Here is a 16278-nt window from a genome sequence, read left to right as displayed (position 1 = left end):
TATACATGTGTAGTCATTAAATTTTGCTTCCTCGTGTTTTGGAGTTCTGAAAATTATAGGTTTTGCCTGTAGTTTAATGGGATGATGGCAACTAAACTGGATAATAAGAGAGTTTACTAGTATCAATATATAGTATATCAGGGGTCAGCAAACTTTTTCAGCAGGGGGCCAGTCCACTGTCCCTCAGACCTTGTGGGGGGCCGAACTATATTTTTTGGGGGGAAATAAATGAAGGAATTTCTATGCCCCACAAATAACCCACACAAATTAAAGCACACATTCTACTCATGTAAAAACACACTGATTCCCAAACCGTCCGTGGGCCGGATTTAGAAGCCGATTGGGCTGGATCTGGCCCCCGGGCCTTAGTTTGCCTGCCCATGTGGTATACATAAAATCTGCCTCCAACTCCTATGGGGAAAATAATGAAGCGCAGTTGCTGTGACACCCCCCCCCCCATATTTCCCATTCACTACTTCGGCATCAAATTGCTGTATATTAAAGTCCTATATAACGTAGATTAAATCCTTCCTCTCCCAATAATGATGTTTGCCATCTTTTTATTTCCCCAACATGTTTTTCTGGAGTCACCTCTGTCACAGAGCTAGAAACTTAACCAAGACTGCATGGGGTGGTGGAAGTAAAAATGCAGGTCCCCAAACATACCCTGCTTATCGTATATTCCCAGAATATATAATATAGTCAGTACCTAATAGCTCTTTTCTTTTGTTTTCCTCAGGGACCAACACTCATTGTGTGGGAAATGGTTATTATTTATTAAATGTACCGTATTTTTCGCTCTATAAGACGCTCCACTGTCCCTCAGACCTTGTGGGGGGCCGAACTATATTTTTTGGGGGGAAATAAATGAAGGAATTTCTATGCCCCACAAATAACCCACACAAATTAAAGCACACATTCTACTCATGTAAAAACACACTGATTCCCAAACCGTCCGTGGGCCGGATTTAGAAGCCGATTGGGCTGGATCCGGCCCCCGGGCCTTAGTTTGCCTGCCCATGTGGTATACATAAAATCTGCCTCCAACTCCTATGGGGAAAATAATGAAGCGCAGTTGCTGTGACACCCCCCCCCCCCCATATTTCCCATTCACTACTTCGGCATCAAATTGCTGTATATTAAAGTCCTATATAACGTAGATTAAATCCTTCCTCTCCCAATAATGATGTTTGCCATCTTTTTATTTCCCCAACATGTTTTTCTGGAGTCACCTCTGTCACAGAGCTAGAAACTTAACCAAGACTGCATGGGGTGGTGGAAGTAAAAATGCAGGTCCCCAAACATACCCTGCTTATCGTATATTCCCAGAATATATAATATAGTCAGTACCTAATAGCTCTTTTCTTTTGTTTTCCTCAGGGACCAACACTCATTGTGTGGGAAATGGTTATTATTTATTAAATGTACCGTATTTTTCGCTCTATAAGACGCACCAGACCACAAGACGCACCTAGTTTTTGGAGGAGGAAAACAAGAAAAAAAATATTCTGAATCTCAGAAGCCAGAACAGCAAGAAGGATCGCTGTGCAGTGAAAGCAGCAATCCCTCTTGCTGTTCTGGCTTCTGGGATAGCTGCGCAGCCTGCATTCACTCCATAAGACGCACACACATTTCCCCTTACTTTTTAGGAGGGAAAAAGTGAGTCTTATAGAGCAAAAAATACAGTATATCCCGCCCTTCTTCCCAAAGGAGCCCAGGGAGGCAAACACCCAAACCAATTAAATCTCTGCAAACAATTGCAATGTAGATGCAGATTGGGAAAGATCTCTACAGTGGTACCTTAGTTCTCAAACTTAGTATGTTCTGGGAGTCCGTTTGACTCCTGAAACTGTTTGAAAACCAAGGTGCGGCTTCAATTGGCTGCAGGCGCTTCCTGCACTCAAGCGGAAGCTGCGTCAGATGTTCGGCTTCTGAAAAACGTTCACAAACTGGAGCACATCTGGGTTTGTGGCGTTTGGGAGCGGATTTGTTTGGGAGCCAAGCAGTTCGAGTATCAAGGTAGCGCTGTACTTAAAAGTACTTTTGGAAAAGGAAGGTCTTCAGTAGGTGCCAAAGAGACAACAGAGACCGTGCCTGTCTAATATTTAAGGGGAGGGAATTCTGAATTGTGAAACAACCTTAAGGCCTGGATCTTATAATGTGCAGAACAGTCCTCCCAATAAGATGGTATCTTCAGGAGGCCCTCACCTGCAGTGATTGGTCAGGTGAGACAATCTTTTGGGTATCCTTGTCCCAAGCTGTATAGCAGGCATAGGCAAACTCGGCCCTCCAAATGTTTTGGGACAACTCCCATGATCCCTAGCTAACAGGACCAGTGAGGGATTACGGGAACTGTAGTCCCAAAACATCTGGAGGGCCGAGTTTGCCTATGTCTATAGGGCTTTCTACAGATCAGTACAGAGCTTTCTACACTCTCCAGATAGGTAACTGGATAACCCAACATGTTTATTTTCACTTCAAAACAGCAGAGCTGTTTTACTAAAGACAGCTTTGAGAACATCCTGTCAGGCCAGTGGCCCATCCAGTCCAGCATGCTGGTCTTACTGTGGCCAACCAGATGCTTATGGGAAGTGTTGCAGGAACCCCCCCGCCCCAAATCATTCAGTTTGTACAAACTCGACACACTCACACACGACATACGCGACGCTTCTGTTATAAATTCATAGAAAATCAACCAAACATCGGATCTGCACTGTTCCACTTTTATTTTACTCCATGAAGGAAGGACTACAAAATGGGGAAGGTTTGATAGAGGGCAGCCATAATCCCTCGAGCGTACCAACATGTCCACAGGAACCCTACCCAGTTGGCATGCCAACCTTGATGGTCCCAGACAGAAGACCATCACACTCACAAAGGACCTGCATATGGGAGTGGATTCAGCACGGACTGAAACAAAGGACAATGATCAGCTCTTCCCTCTGGGGGCAGGAAACTGCAAACTCCCCTTTGTCCTCTGGAAATTACTCATGGGGAGGGGGGAAGGTGGAACCGGCCAGGTGACAAGACACTCAGGTTACCACCACAACTCCTCCCTCAACCCCTCCTCTTTGTGATGTGTCAATGATGTAGTTGTGATGTAGTTATGATGCAGTCTTGGGGGTGTAGCATGGGGAATTTGTAGCTAATAAAAGTTGGGGTCTTCTTTTGTTTGGGGCTTCCATTTTGTTTCACCTGGTGGCAGGTGGGAGTCCTGTCGCCACAGTCTTCAATAAAGACCAAGCCTACTGGCTGCTGTTTTGCTCTGGTATTCCTGGCTGGTGTCCTTGCTTTTTTGTCCAAGGGAGCCCTCAGATTTCTCCGTTAACAGAAGACCATAAGCAGGAGATGAGCTCGATAGCACTTACTCCTGCAATTGGAATTCAAAAGTATTACTGCCTCCAGCTGCAGAGACAGATCAGTAAAGCAGCAGTTAGTTGCCCTTTTCAATTTTTTTGGAAAATTTTGCCAATTACTCCAGCCCGATTATGCCTCACCAACACTATAACTGAAGACTTGTTGAAGACTCTCTGGTTCAGTTCTGACTGACCTAAGAACCACAGGCCTGTTCTTTGCAGGAGTCCTCTGGCTCTCCCACCAGATACCAGAGCCTACCATTCTTCTAGCTTCCTTGGTCTAGCCTCAGTCAATCACACTGTCCAACCAAACATTCTAAACCTGCAACCACCAATTGGAATATGTATCCTTCTTTTGCATACAGAGTCCTAGACAGCGGACTACCCCTCCCACATCAAATACATCACAATACAAACGGCAGAATATGTTAAAACAAAGGGTTTGGCAGGAGATATTCCTGCATTGCAGGGGGTTGGACTACATGGTCCTTGTGTTCCCTTCCAACTCTACAATTCTATGATTCAACATTTCAGCATGGTATGGTATAGTATAGTATCAAAATATTTTTTTATTTGCAGAATATGGATAGGTATCTTTTCAAAATTAGATGCAAGTGCATCGAGTGATACCGAGGACAATCCTAGTTGTGCTTTCCAATGTTATTTCTTATCAATAAAAAAAATTGGTGTGTTGTGGCCTAAGCAAATTTTTATTGTGAAAGTGTGACTCAAAGAAAAAAAGTTTGAGAACCACTGTGTTGGACAATACCCATTAAACCACTGTTTAAACAAACAAGGCTTCTTCACACAACCTCACAAAGAGCTTCTTGAGCTGATTTCTCAACCATTGATGCTTAGCAATCTTACCTGTTCAAAACCCTTAAAACCGACAAATGCGCAGCTCCCGATCCTCCCATCCGTCCTCTTAGCTGGGAGCTGGGCTGCCCACAATGAACCACAATGCCCCCCACCCTGCGCTCCCAATATTTGTTATTTTCACAATAATTCCTTTTGGTACAGTTGCTTTTTTATAGATCTTCTCAGTAGCTACTCATATACGTATAGGCTTTATTAATTATTATTATTATTAGCCCCCTTCGCTCGGCGCCCTTCACCGGGAAACCACCAACACCGCCCTAAAATAAAACCAGGATCCTATGATTCTAAGAAAATATGCCCAGCAAAACGGCATAATCAAGTGACAACTAAAGCACCACGGGCTTGTGCTCCACGCTTCCTTCCACGAATAAAACAAATTATTATTATTATTATTATTATTTATACCACGCCCATCTGGATGGGTTTTCCCAGCTATTCTGGGCGGCTGCCAACAGAACACGAACACGGTGTGGAGCTCGGCGGCGCATTCACACGTGAACCAAACACGTGAACACCACTCCTCCCTTAGCAATGTACTTTAGAAGCCTCCTAGGCGAGAGGGGGATTGCCCGGCGTCGAAAACCAGCGGTGTATTTTTAAAAGGGGCCTCTCTCTCTCTCTCTCTCTCTCTCTCACTTTCCGGCTCTCGTCCCTAAAGGGAGGAGCCGCGAGAAGCAGCGAAGGAGTTAACAACAACAATAAAAACGCGGGGCGGGGAGAGGGCGCTCGCTCGCTCGCGAGAGAAGCGCTCAGGCGTCATTCACGCATGCGCACTTTAGGCTCCTCGTCTTTTCCCGCCAGCCTTCGGGAGGTTATGATTCTGGGTCCCTCTGAGGGGAGGAAGGAAGCAGCGGCGGAGAGCTGAGGCGACGGGGTAAGCGGAAGGGGAGCGTCGCCTCGGCCTTTTTTCGCCCCTGTAGTAGGCGGGCACCCCACCCCGTCACACTTCTTCGCCCTCTCAGCCCAGTTTGCCTCAGTCGTGGTCGGGGCTTTCGGTTATGAGCCGTTCGAGGCAAGGAGAGGCCGAGGGGGGAGCGGAGGCCTCCCAGGCTCCCAACCCCCATCGCAAGGAAGAGCTTTCTGAGGTGTTCGGTGGGGGCTCCTTTCCCCGGATGGCCGTGGATGCTTTGGCGAGATTCCCGGGTTGGGCTAGATGACCCTTGGAGGTCCCCCTCCCGCTCTCCAGTTCTATGATTCACGCACCCAAACCAAGCACAGTGCCTGCCATGTCCCTTTACCTGCCATATGATGTGTGGGGCAGGTGGCCGTAGGTCCGTCCCACTGTATCCCCACAACCTGAATCGGGTCCCCTCAGCGCTGGCTGCCTGGTGCACTTGAGGACAATGCACTCTTCCTTGCAAACGGCGGTGCAGGATGCTGGACTAAGATGGGCCTTTGACCCCGACCCAGCAGGGCTCTTCCTTGGTTCTTAAGCAAGGGGTCAGCAAACTTTTTCAGCAGGGTCCCTCAGACCTTGTGGGGGTCATGGACTATATTTTTTGGGGGGAAATGAACGAATTCCTATGCCCCACAAATAACCCAGAGATGCATTTTAAATAAAAGCACACATTCTACTCGTAAAAACACGCTGATTCTTGGACCGTCCGCGGGCCGGATTTAGAAGGTGACTGGCTGGATCCGGCCCCCGGGCCTTAGTTTGCCTACCCATGTTCTTATCTGTGCTTAGCTTGGAACCAGCCGGCGCCTAGACCAGTGGTTCCCCACCTTTTTTTGGCCATGCCCCTCCTAAGCATCTCTAAAATCCTGATGCCCCCGCTCCTGTGACATAAAATACTTACTACAGTATTCAAGGGGGATGTGGGTGGCACTGTGGGTTAAACCACAGAGCCTAGGACTTGTCGATCAGAAGGTCAGCGGTTCGAATCCCCGCAACGGGTGAGCTCCGGTTGCTCATTCCCTGCTCCTGCCAACCTAGCAGTTCGAAAGCAAGTAGATAAATAGGTACCGCTCCGGCGTGAAGGTAAACGGTGTTTCCATGTGCTGCTCTGGTTCGCCAGAAGCGGCTTAGTCATGCTGGCCACATGACCTGGAAGCTGTACGCCGGCTCTCTCGGCCTATAGAGTGAGATGAGCATTGCAACCCCAGAGTCGGCCACGACGACCTAATGGTCAGGGGTCCCTTTACTTTTTTTTTACTGTATTCAAAAAGTGAGCTCCTATTCACGTGGAGGGAAGCCTAAAAGGCCATTAACTTGGTCTAAACAAGCTACCAAATTGCCTCCCGCCCCCATGGGAACCATGGGCCTCGACATAAGATTATGCCTAAGATACACCTGGCCATTGTTTGTTTTTGCCTATGGGGTTTGGAGCCAACAGCAGCCTCCCATTTTCCTTCCTCAATGTATGGCAGAGGAAGTGGACAGGTGTCGTCAAGCACCTGGCCTTCAGCAGCAGTCCTACCTGAAGGGGGATTGCTGGGAAGTTGCAACATCCTTGCCTTGCCTGCCACATCAGGCTACATTGGGGCGCAAGCCTGGGCAATGTGTGCGCCTCCATCCTGAACTGCCCAGACAACAAACATAAATGCAGGCTGTATATTCTCACAAAGTCTTTTATGAATAACTGATAGGAATATAAACAAAGAGAACTACTCAGGAGTAATCATCGTTAGTAAAGAGGACTTTGGGATTTTCGTCAAATGGGTTGTTACTGTATTTTAAAGTAAGCAGAAAATGGGTGCTTCCTAACAGCCAACATAGTTTGGTAAAAACTGGTCTGTGCCATAGTATCCGCATGCATAGGTTTCCACTAGCAACTGATTTTTCCACTAATCTGTTCATAATAGTTTTCCTTTCTAAATAAAGCTAAATCTGCTTTCCTATTTCTTCATTAGTTGAACAATGAAAAATAGCAAGGAACCATATTTTGTGAAGTTTATAAAGTCTGCAGAAAACTCAGAATTTTTCCTTCAGGCCCTTGAGGTAAGCTTATTTAGTACGTGGAGTTGATCTGTGAATGTAATGTGATCAATGAATACCTTTTTTTATGTATTTTAAATATTAAGTTTTGTGTGTTGAAAAAGTAAACAGCATTTTTATGGTTTATCTCACTGTAAACAAAGCACAAATTGTAGCCAAGTTTTGCTTTATGACTTGTCTCTTGTAGTTTGTCTGGAGAACGTAAACAACAAGCCCTGGTTCAGATGTAATTCTAAGCTAAACTATGGTTTAGTGCAGCAGCTGCAATCTTCTCTCTGAGAACCTAGATGTTTGTAATAGGCTATGGTTTGGCTTACAGTTATTTCTGAACTGGCCCAATATTTTGAATTGAATGTGAATATGTTTTTAGTAAGTATCACCAATTACAGGCATATTTCAGTGCAACCACCGTTTATATTCAAAGAAACTGTTTGCAAATCTACAGAATACTTGCCTACTGCTTTTGTTATATTTTGCAGTCCATCAAAGAATTTCAGTCAGAAGAATCCCTCCAGATTCTTGAAAATACAGCTGCACTGAGGATACAAGAGAATGACAAATCCCTTTATATTTGTGATCAGTTCAGTGGCATTGTTTTTAATCACCTTCAAAAGGTTTGTGTTTTATTTACATAGTGACTTTGTTAATGCAGTACAGTGGTACCTCGCAAGACGAATGCCTCGCAAGACGGAAAACTCGCAAAACGAAAGGGTTTTGGGTTTTTTGAGTTGCTTCGCAAGACGATTTTCCCTATGGGCTTGCTTCGCAAGACGGAAACGTCTTGTAAGTTTGTTTCCTTTTTCTTAAAACCGTTAATACAGTTGCGACTTGACTTCGAGGAGCAACTCATAGCACGCGGTGTGGTAGCCTTTTTTGAGGTTTTTGAAGACTTTGGTGATTTTTGAAGCTTTTCTAAAACTTTTCCGACACCGTGCTTCGCAAGACGAAAAAAATCGCAAGACGACAAAACTCGCGGAACGAATTAATTTCGTCTTGCGAGGCACCACTGTATCTTGATAAATTCTAAAGGAATTGAAAATCTGTTCATGTAATTAACACACAGACACTAATGTTATCGGGTGGGGAGGGAAGTGGATGTAGATGTCTCTCACCTCTGTTTTTAATTATTTCACGGAGAGCAGATTTATGTCAGTATTTCTGTATGTTCCTGTGGGAATCAAGTGTAGGCTAGCATGGTGTTCTGCAAGATGCTGTTTGACTCCAGCTCCCATCATCCTCCGCCAGCTTAGCCAATGGTCAGGGATGATGGGAGTTGGAGTCCAACAACATCTGAGGACCCAACATTGAAGAAGACGGGACTAGCAGAACCTAATCTGGATACTGGGACTATAAATGGGATGAAGAAGTAGATGGTTTATATGTCATTATTTGCCTTCTGAAATAATCCAGTGTCATCTGATTGAACAGTTGTCCACGTGTATATTGTTAGTATTGCAAGATATGTACTGACACACAATCATAGATTTGTAGAGTTGGAAGTGACCCTAAGGATCATCTAGTCTAAACCCCTGCAATGCAGGAATATGCAGCTGTCTCATTGGGGGTCAAACCTGCAACCTTGGCACCAAACTTGTCTGACCCCCTCCTTTGGCAATCCACACAGAACTCTAGCCCAATGGTTGCCGTTAATCTGATTTTAATTGTTTTTATAATGAAATGATTTTAGAATGTATCATTTTAATGTTGTTAGCCACTCTGAGCCTGGCTTCGGCTGGGGAGGGCGGGATATAAATAAAATATTATTATTATTATTATTATTATTATTATTATTATTATTATTATCATTAGCTTTTTTTTTTTTTTTAGGCGTGCCATGTGTATTGGAAGTGTGGGAGAACAGTTTTTCTAAGGAAAAAGTTCCTATTTACCATCTTGTTTTGTCCTATCTCTTGTTTCAGCTTGGTTGCAGAATTGTTGGACCACAAGTAGTTGTCTACTGTATGCAGAACCAGCGATGTGTGCCAAGGGCCGACCATCCAGTATTTAATATGACAATGGCTGATGTAACTGTATCCTGTACAAGCCTTCAAAAAGAAACTAGGGTAATTCTTTTTTATTGGTGTGTTTTGAAGAGTTGGGTGTTCATCTTATTGTAAGCATCTAGTCATAACTAGGAGTCAAATTGTCTTTTGATATGTCACCATTTCAGCTAAATAGATAGATTTGCCATAGATGCCTTGAAATCAAGATCAGAAGGGCCAAAACTCTTCACTGCAGCAAGAACATTACCTTGCTTAAAACATCATTGATAAATGTCTAATTTTGTAAACCACATCAATTTTATACCTTAAGAAAATATATTCCGTTGCCCTTCTCTTTGATTTAGGAACGCTTTAGTAATATGTAACACAGATCTGTTCTTTGCTATTTTATACATATTAATAGTACTTGTCCTTTTCTTTTGACAGTGCGGAAAGGTTGTCAGACATTTCAAGATTATCATGAATCTTCCCTGTCTTCTTTTTCTGCAGTCTGAAAATACCTACTTTGAGTCTGCTATTTTATATATTTATTGAAACATTTATGTACCACCTTTCATCCAATCTGGATTTAAGGGTGTTTTACAACAAAAATGTGCATCACAGGCATGTTTTTTATTTTTATTTTTGCTTTTCCTTGAATCATCTTAAGTCTGCCAGTATTGTCTACTAAATGCGCTGTGCACACCTGACACTATTTCAGCTGTACTTCTGTTAGCTTTATGATACCATATTATTGTTTTTGTTTATAGTGTTTTGCTAATCCTCATTTGATCTGCTTTGTCTTGGTTTATTTTCATTTGCTGCTGTTTTTTCTCTTTCATAGGAAGAGGTCCACAAGTATGTGCAGATGATGGGCGGCCGTGTATATAGAGATCTTAATGTGTCAGTAACACATCTTATAGCTGGAGAAGTTGGAAGCAAGAAATATTTAGTTGCTGCTAACTTAAAAAAACCCATTTTGCTTCCCTCCTGGGTAAAAGCATTGTGGGATAAATCCCAACATAGGTAAGACTACATTCGTGCAATTAGAAAAGTAATACTATTTGCAGTGTTTGAAACTCCCATTGTTTTAGGTGCATTTTGCGACAGGGAATTTCATTAGCGTGAGCCGTTTCTGAGCTCTGGGCACCTACGATTTCATATTAAAACTGCAGAGTGGAAGGAAAGGAGGACCTTTTTCTGCCTCCCCACTTCCAGCTACTCTATGAAGACTGGAGAAGAAACCCTCTTAAGAATAAGAAAAATCCTTCCAGTAGCACCTTTAAGACCAACTAAGTTAGTTCTTGGTATGAGCTTTCGTGTGCAAGCACACTTCTTCAGATACACTGTGTATCTGAAGAAGTGTGCTTGCACACGAAAGCTCATACCAAGAACTAACTTAGTTGGTCTTAAAGGTGCTACTGGAAGGATTTTTCTTATTTTGACTATGGCAGACCAACACGGCTACCTATCTGTAACTGGAACCTCTTAAGAATATTAGAGGGGTGGGCAGGGGAAGGACTAGACCATGTGAAAAATGAACATAATATTTTAGCTGCATTTATTCATTTTCAGCTTTGTATTCTCGTTATAAAAAAGTGCACCTAGACATTCTGTTGTTGCACCCATAACCCAGGTTTCAGGTTCTATTTAGCTCCTAGCTTTCATATTTCGGTTTCTAACACTGACTACTTGAAAAATTCTGAGCTATGGTACGGTATTCTCCAAATAGTAATTTAAACTTATATGTTAGTGATCATGTTGCAAAGTGCAAGCTTCACACCATTGACATAAAAAAGACATACTGTATTGTTCTTTACTTGGATTTATAGGAGAAGGTTTAAACACCTAAGAATGATGATATATCCTTGACTCTGTTGCATAGCCATTAAATTCTGTACTGGCTTTACTTAACTCATGCACAACTCTGTTTTTCTGCTAATGAAGAGAAATGGCAAGACATACTTTTATTGCTCTTGTTCCCAACAGGATGTTTAGATATACAGACATCAATATGGAAGACTACCTATGCCCTTTGTTTCTTGGTTGTACAATCTGTGTGACTGGTTTAAGCAGTGCAGACCGAAAAGCAGTCCAGCGTATCACTATCGAGAATGGTGGTCAGTATACAGGGCAACTTAAGATGAATGAATGTACCCATCTTATTGTTCAAGAACCAAAAGGTAATTAAAAAAAAAAATTAAAAAATGTTGAATTCAGGAGGGTTCTTGTGTATTTGTGTAAAATAATTTGGTTTCACATCTTGAATGCAGGCAGACTCGTTTTAATTTGACATGCTGCAAAACATGTCAAGTAGCAAGCTGTTTATGCTGCCATCTATGGTGTCCTATCTGACAAATCAATGAACAGAGTCCTCATGGCAACAAAAATGCCATGCAATCCATTGTTCACAACCACTTCAAGCATTCCTTTCCTTCCCTTCTCCTTCCACATGGAGACTGGGAGTGAGCCTCTGGCTTTCATGCTTCCGTTTTCACTCTGTATAGAGAAGAATTTTCAGTATCAAGGGTTAGGGAATATCTCACATAAACAGAAGGAAAATGCTTCTCTTTTCCCAAAGGAAGGACACTAAAAAAGCCCCACTGAACCACTTCATTACTTTGGAAAAGTGGAAAATACTTTTTCAAGTACTCTCACAAGCAACCATTTTATTCCCTCTACACTCTATGTGTTAGGGGTAGATACCCCTTTTGAAGTTGAGGACCACATTATCTTGGAGGGAAAACAGTTGTGGGCACATATTGCTGGTGCGTGAGCCCAGAGCTGGCAGTGAGTAGGACCAAACTTGGAAAGGAGGTGGAGCACAACTTCATCACTCTCTTTACCATATCTCTCATCTCCTTCAAGTATTCATTTTCTCTCTCCCCACTCTATACACAAGCATGCAATTTCATTCATCATCCATTCATTTCACCACCATTATTGGCAAGTACGTAGAGGGATGCCAGAGGGCAAACAGGTAAGAAGGGCCTTATTGCCTGTGGACTGAAGGCTGCCCACCTGTCTTATCACTAACAGGACTGCATTTGGCCAAATTTAGAACAGCTTTTTCCAGAACCTGAAAATGATGCAAGGAATTTAATTCAATGTGTAAAATCTGCATATGGTTTGGCCAGGGAGTGTAATGGAATCAGGCATATGTATATCTTTGAGTAACAGCAGCGTGATAGATTGAAAATAATAAACTGAGGCTGCCATGCATTTGCACGTTTATTTGGACATACATTCTTTTGAAATGAAGAAACATCATCTGGATGCAAATTGACAGTATGTTAAAATCACAGTTGATAATTACAAAAAAGAATGCATGGTTTTCTGCTAGCTGTGTTTTACTTCCTGCATTGCCGGAATGGTTAAACCAACACTTAAATAGTTGTGGTTTGACTGCAATGTTTTGTTTCTTCAGGGTTTCTCTTAAGGATGTGTTTAAATCTTGGGTGCTGTATCACCCCAAACAAGAATTAAGAAACAAAAGTTTGCTATTTTTTTTAAAAAAATGCTTGAATATCTGTCCCTATATATTTATCTGAGGAACTTATTTTAATATTAACTTCAACTGTATTTGTTTTTGTACTTGGGAAAGGGCAGAAATATGAATGCGCAAGAAGGTGGAATGTCCACTGCATTTCAGTCCAGTGGTTTTTTGACAGCATTGAGAAGGGATTTTGCCAGGATGAATCCATGTACACAGTCGACCTTAAAGCAAAGCAAGAAAGTGCACCAAGCACATCAACTCCTACTAGCCTAACTTGCAAGCCCGATAGTAAGTATTACTGTATTTTTCGGACTATAGGACGCACCGGCCCATAGGACGCACCTAGTTTTCAGGGGGGGAAATCAAGGGAAAAAAAATTATTTCCCCCCCCGCAGCTCTGGGAGCAGCGGACAGGCTGCACGCAGCCTGTCCGCTACTCCAAGACCTTCTCCCTGCTTTTGCGGGAGGTGGCGGAATTCCCCCACCTCCCGCAAAAGCCCACAGGAGCCCCGCGCGACTCCTGCGGGTTTTCGACCAGGAGGGAGAAGGGACTGAAACGGCCAGTCAGTCCCTTCTCCCTCCTCGGGGAAAAGCACCCAAGAGCGGCGCGCTCTTTAAAGGGTGTGCGGCTCCTGCAGGCTTTTCTAGGAGGTGGGGGAATTCCCCCCCTCGTAGAAAAGCCAGCAGAAGCCGCGGAGCCCCTTTAAAGAGCACGAGGCTTTTGCGGGCTTTTGCGGGAGGTGGGGGAATTCCCCCATCTCCCGCAAAAGCCCAAAGGAGGGAGAAGGGACTGACTCGGCCAGTCAGTCCCTTCTCCCTCCTTGGGGAAAAGCCCTCAAGAGCCGCTTGCTCTTTAAAGGGTGTGCGGCTCCTGCGGGCTTTTCTAGGAGGTGGGGGAATTCCCCCACCTCCTAGAAAAGCCGCCGAGCCCCTTTAAAGAGCGCGCGGCTTTTGCCTGCTTTTGCGCGAGGTGGGGGAATTCCCCCATCTCCCGCAAAAGCCCAAAGGAGGGAGAAGGGACTGACTCGGCCAGTCAGTCCCTTCTCCCTCCTTGGGGAAAAGCCCCCAAGAGCCGCTTGCTCTTTAAAGGGTGTGCGGCTCCTGCGGGCTTTTCTAGGAGGTGGGGGAATTCCCCCACCTCCTAGAAAAGCCGCGGAGCCCCTTTAAAGAGCGCGCGGCTTTTGCCTGCTTTTGCGGGAGGTGGGGGAATTCCCCCATCTCCCGCAAAAGCCCAAAGGAGGGTTGGAGAGTAGCGGGAGGGTGTCACGCGCCTTCCCGCTGCCCCCCATCCTCTGGGGCTGGCGATGGGGGAAGCGCTGCTTTCCCCACCGCCAGCCTCGAAGCCGGGTTGGAGGGTAGCGGCAAGGCGTCGCGCGCCTTCGCGCTGCCCCCCATCCTCTGGGGCTGGCGATGGGGGAAGCGCTGCTTTCCCCACCGCCAGCCTCGAAGCCGGGTTGGAGGGTAGCGGCAAGGCGTCGCGCGCCTTCCCGCTGCCCCCCATCCTCTGGGGCTGGCGATGGGGGAAGCGCTGCTTTCCCCACCGCCAGCCTCGAAGCCGGGTTGGAGGGTAGCGGCAAGGCGTCGCGCGCCTTCGCGCTGCCCCCCATCCTCTGGGGCTGGCGATGGGGGAAGCGCTGCTTTCCCCACCGCCAGCCTCGAAGCCGGGTTGGAGGGTAGCGGCAAGGCGTCGCGCGCCTTCGCGCTGCCCCCCATCCTCTGGGGCTGGCGATGGGGGAAGCGCTGCTTTCCCCACCGCCAGCCTCGAAGCCGGGTTGGAGGGTAGCGGCAAGGCGTCGCGCGCCTTCCCGCTGCCCCCCATCCTCTGGGGCTGGCGATGGGGGAAGCGCTGCTTTTCCCCACCGCCAGCCTCAAAGAGCAGACTCTCCTGGCTTCAGCGGAAGCAACGCGAAGCCTCCAGAGCGCAGGCTTCGGAGGCTTCGCATTGCTATCGCTGAAGCCGAGGAGTCTGCATTCGCTCCATAGGACGCACACACATTTCCCCTTCATTTTTGGAGGGGAAAAAGTGCGTCCTATGGTCCGAAAAATACGGTAAGTTCTGTAATGTGTTAACTTCTCTATGAACAGAAAAATTAGAGATCTTTATAGCATTATGATTTGATTTATCACTTTTAATGTCTATTTTTGCAGAATTTTTGGCTCATAAACTTTGACAACCTGTGTACTAGTCTAGGTTTTCTATTATTTTGGAAATCTTTGGAGCCCAAGGCAAGAGCATCCTTGTTGTGTTTTTCAAGTAGACAAGTAGGGCTTGCAAAAAAAAGTTGTAGCTTGGAGTGCTCTTGTTTAAGGTTCCAGCCATGGCTTTCCTGAGCCCGTTGATACCTCTCTGTTGTGTATGGATGGTGTTGTTAGGCTTTATAATAATCCACACTTTGAGAATGAGCTTGCTGTTAGTATGCAGGATGACTACAATATCTTGCCATAGTTCCAAGGGGAAAACAAGGCCTGTGGTTGTTAGTAAACTGAGGATTAAATGCATGCAGAGTACTTACTCAGTAGTAAAAATCCCTTGTATTGTATTCATTGGGCTATACGTGCTAGTATGTGTGTTAGGATTGCAACCTTAAATGTTCTCTATAGTTAAAATAATTCATCCATACATTGTTTTTGTTCCATATTTAAATCACTGTATGAAAAACTGTATGAAATCCTTAAATCCTTAAAATATATTTAGAATAATAGAATCATGGAGTTGTAGAGTTGGAAGAGACCACAAGGGTCATCTAGTCCAACCCCCTGCAATGCAGGAATCTTTTGCCCAACCCTGAGATTGAGAGTCTCATGGTCTTCCAACTGAGCTATCCTAGCTTGAAAAACAAGAATTCCCTTAAATTTCTTGTCACTTCTTTCTTTGGTCCACATGCTCTCCTCAAGGACAGAAGAAAATTCATAACTTAGGAAATAATTATTTTGAGTAATCTGTCTTCTTGGAGGGACCTGAATAAGCATTAGGAAGCAGAACGTGAGTTCTGTCTATATACGATAGCAGACCACTATATTCAGCGTGATAGAACTGGGCTAGTAGTTAATAAATGCTAAAATAAATAATAACCTTGGCATTTTACCCTTTTTTCTTATACCAAAATAAAAAGGTAGTAGATATAACATTTTCCCGAAATAACTCCTAACTTTTGTCTCTATCTGCATTTTATTCAAAGGTCGAACACTCTCAGATGTCAGCCACATTTCAAATATTAATTTAAGCGGTGTTAATGAAACCTCTTGTAATTCTACTATGAATAGCAGGCTGGATCCCTCTTCAGATGACCTGAACAACTTGGATACAAGTTCTTTGCAAGCACCTGAAGATTTACTAGATGGATGCAGAGTATGTCTAAATGTGCATGTGCATATTTACCCAAGTAATAAATGTTGATGATGATGATACTGATGATGAGAATACAGCCATTTTGGACACCTCAAACTATATAGTTTGTGAGTTTTGCTGAGCAGAATTAGGTATTAAATTCATGAGTGACTTGCTTGGGAGCATTGCTGTCCTAAAGTCAGGACAGGTAGCTAAAGGTATTAAGATGATCTCCTAGGACACCACTCACATAGCCTAGCTGCTTCCTTTGTGGTTTTCCTTGTAATGGAATTAAACGC

General features: G+C 44.5%; 1 protein-coding gene across 2 annotated transcripts in view; it reads left to right on the top strand.

Moving 5' to 3' along the window:
• The first annotated feature begins 4967 nt into the window (after positions 1-4967).
• Positions 4968-16278, top strand: part of TOPBP1 (DNA topoisomerase II binding protein 1) — a 31468-nt gene continuing 20157 nt past the window's right edge. For both annotated transcript variants that reach the window (XM_080975738.1, XM_080975737.1), the window contains exons 1-8: positions 4968-5109; positions 7089-7176; positions 7653-7787; positions 9093-9236; positions 10000-10181; positions 11145-11338; positions 12760-12939; positions 15831-16000. In XM_080975738.1, coding sequence (XP_080831864.1) covers positions 7096-7176; positions 7653-7787; positions 9093-9236; positions 10000-10181; positions 11145-11338; positions 12760-12939; positions 15831-16000 — 1086 coding nt within the window. In that variant the 5' untranslated portion in view covers positions 4968-5109; positions 7089-7095. The remainder of the gene's footprint in view (positions 5110-7088; positions 7177-7652; positions 7788-9092; positions 9237-9999; positions 10182-11144; positions 11339-12759; positions 12940-15830; positions 16001-16278) is intronic.

Source organism: Podarcis pityusensis (assembly GCF_964106645.2).
Source record: "Podarcis pityusensis genome assembly, chromosome: 12".
NCBI classification, from domain to species: domain Eukaryota; kingdom Metazoa; phylum Chordata; class Lepidosauria; order Squamata; family Lacertidae; genus Podarcis; species Podarcis pityusensis.
Note: the sequence above shows the minus strand (reverse complement) of the source record. Positions and strands in the feature narration are given on the sequence as shown.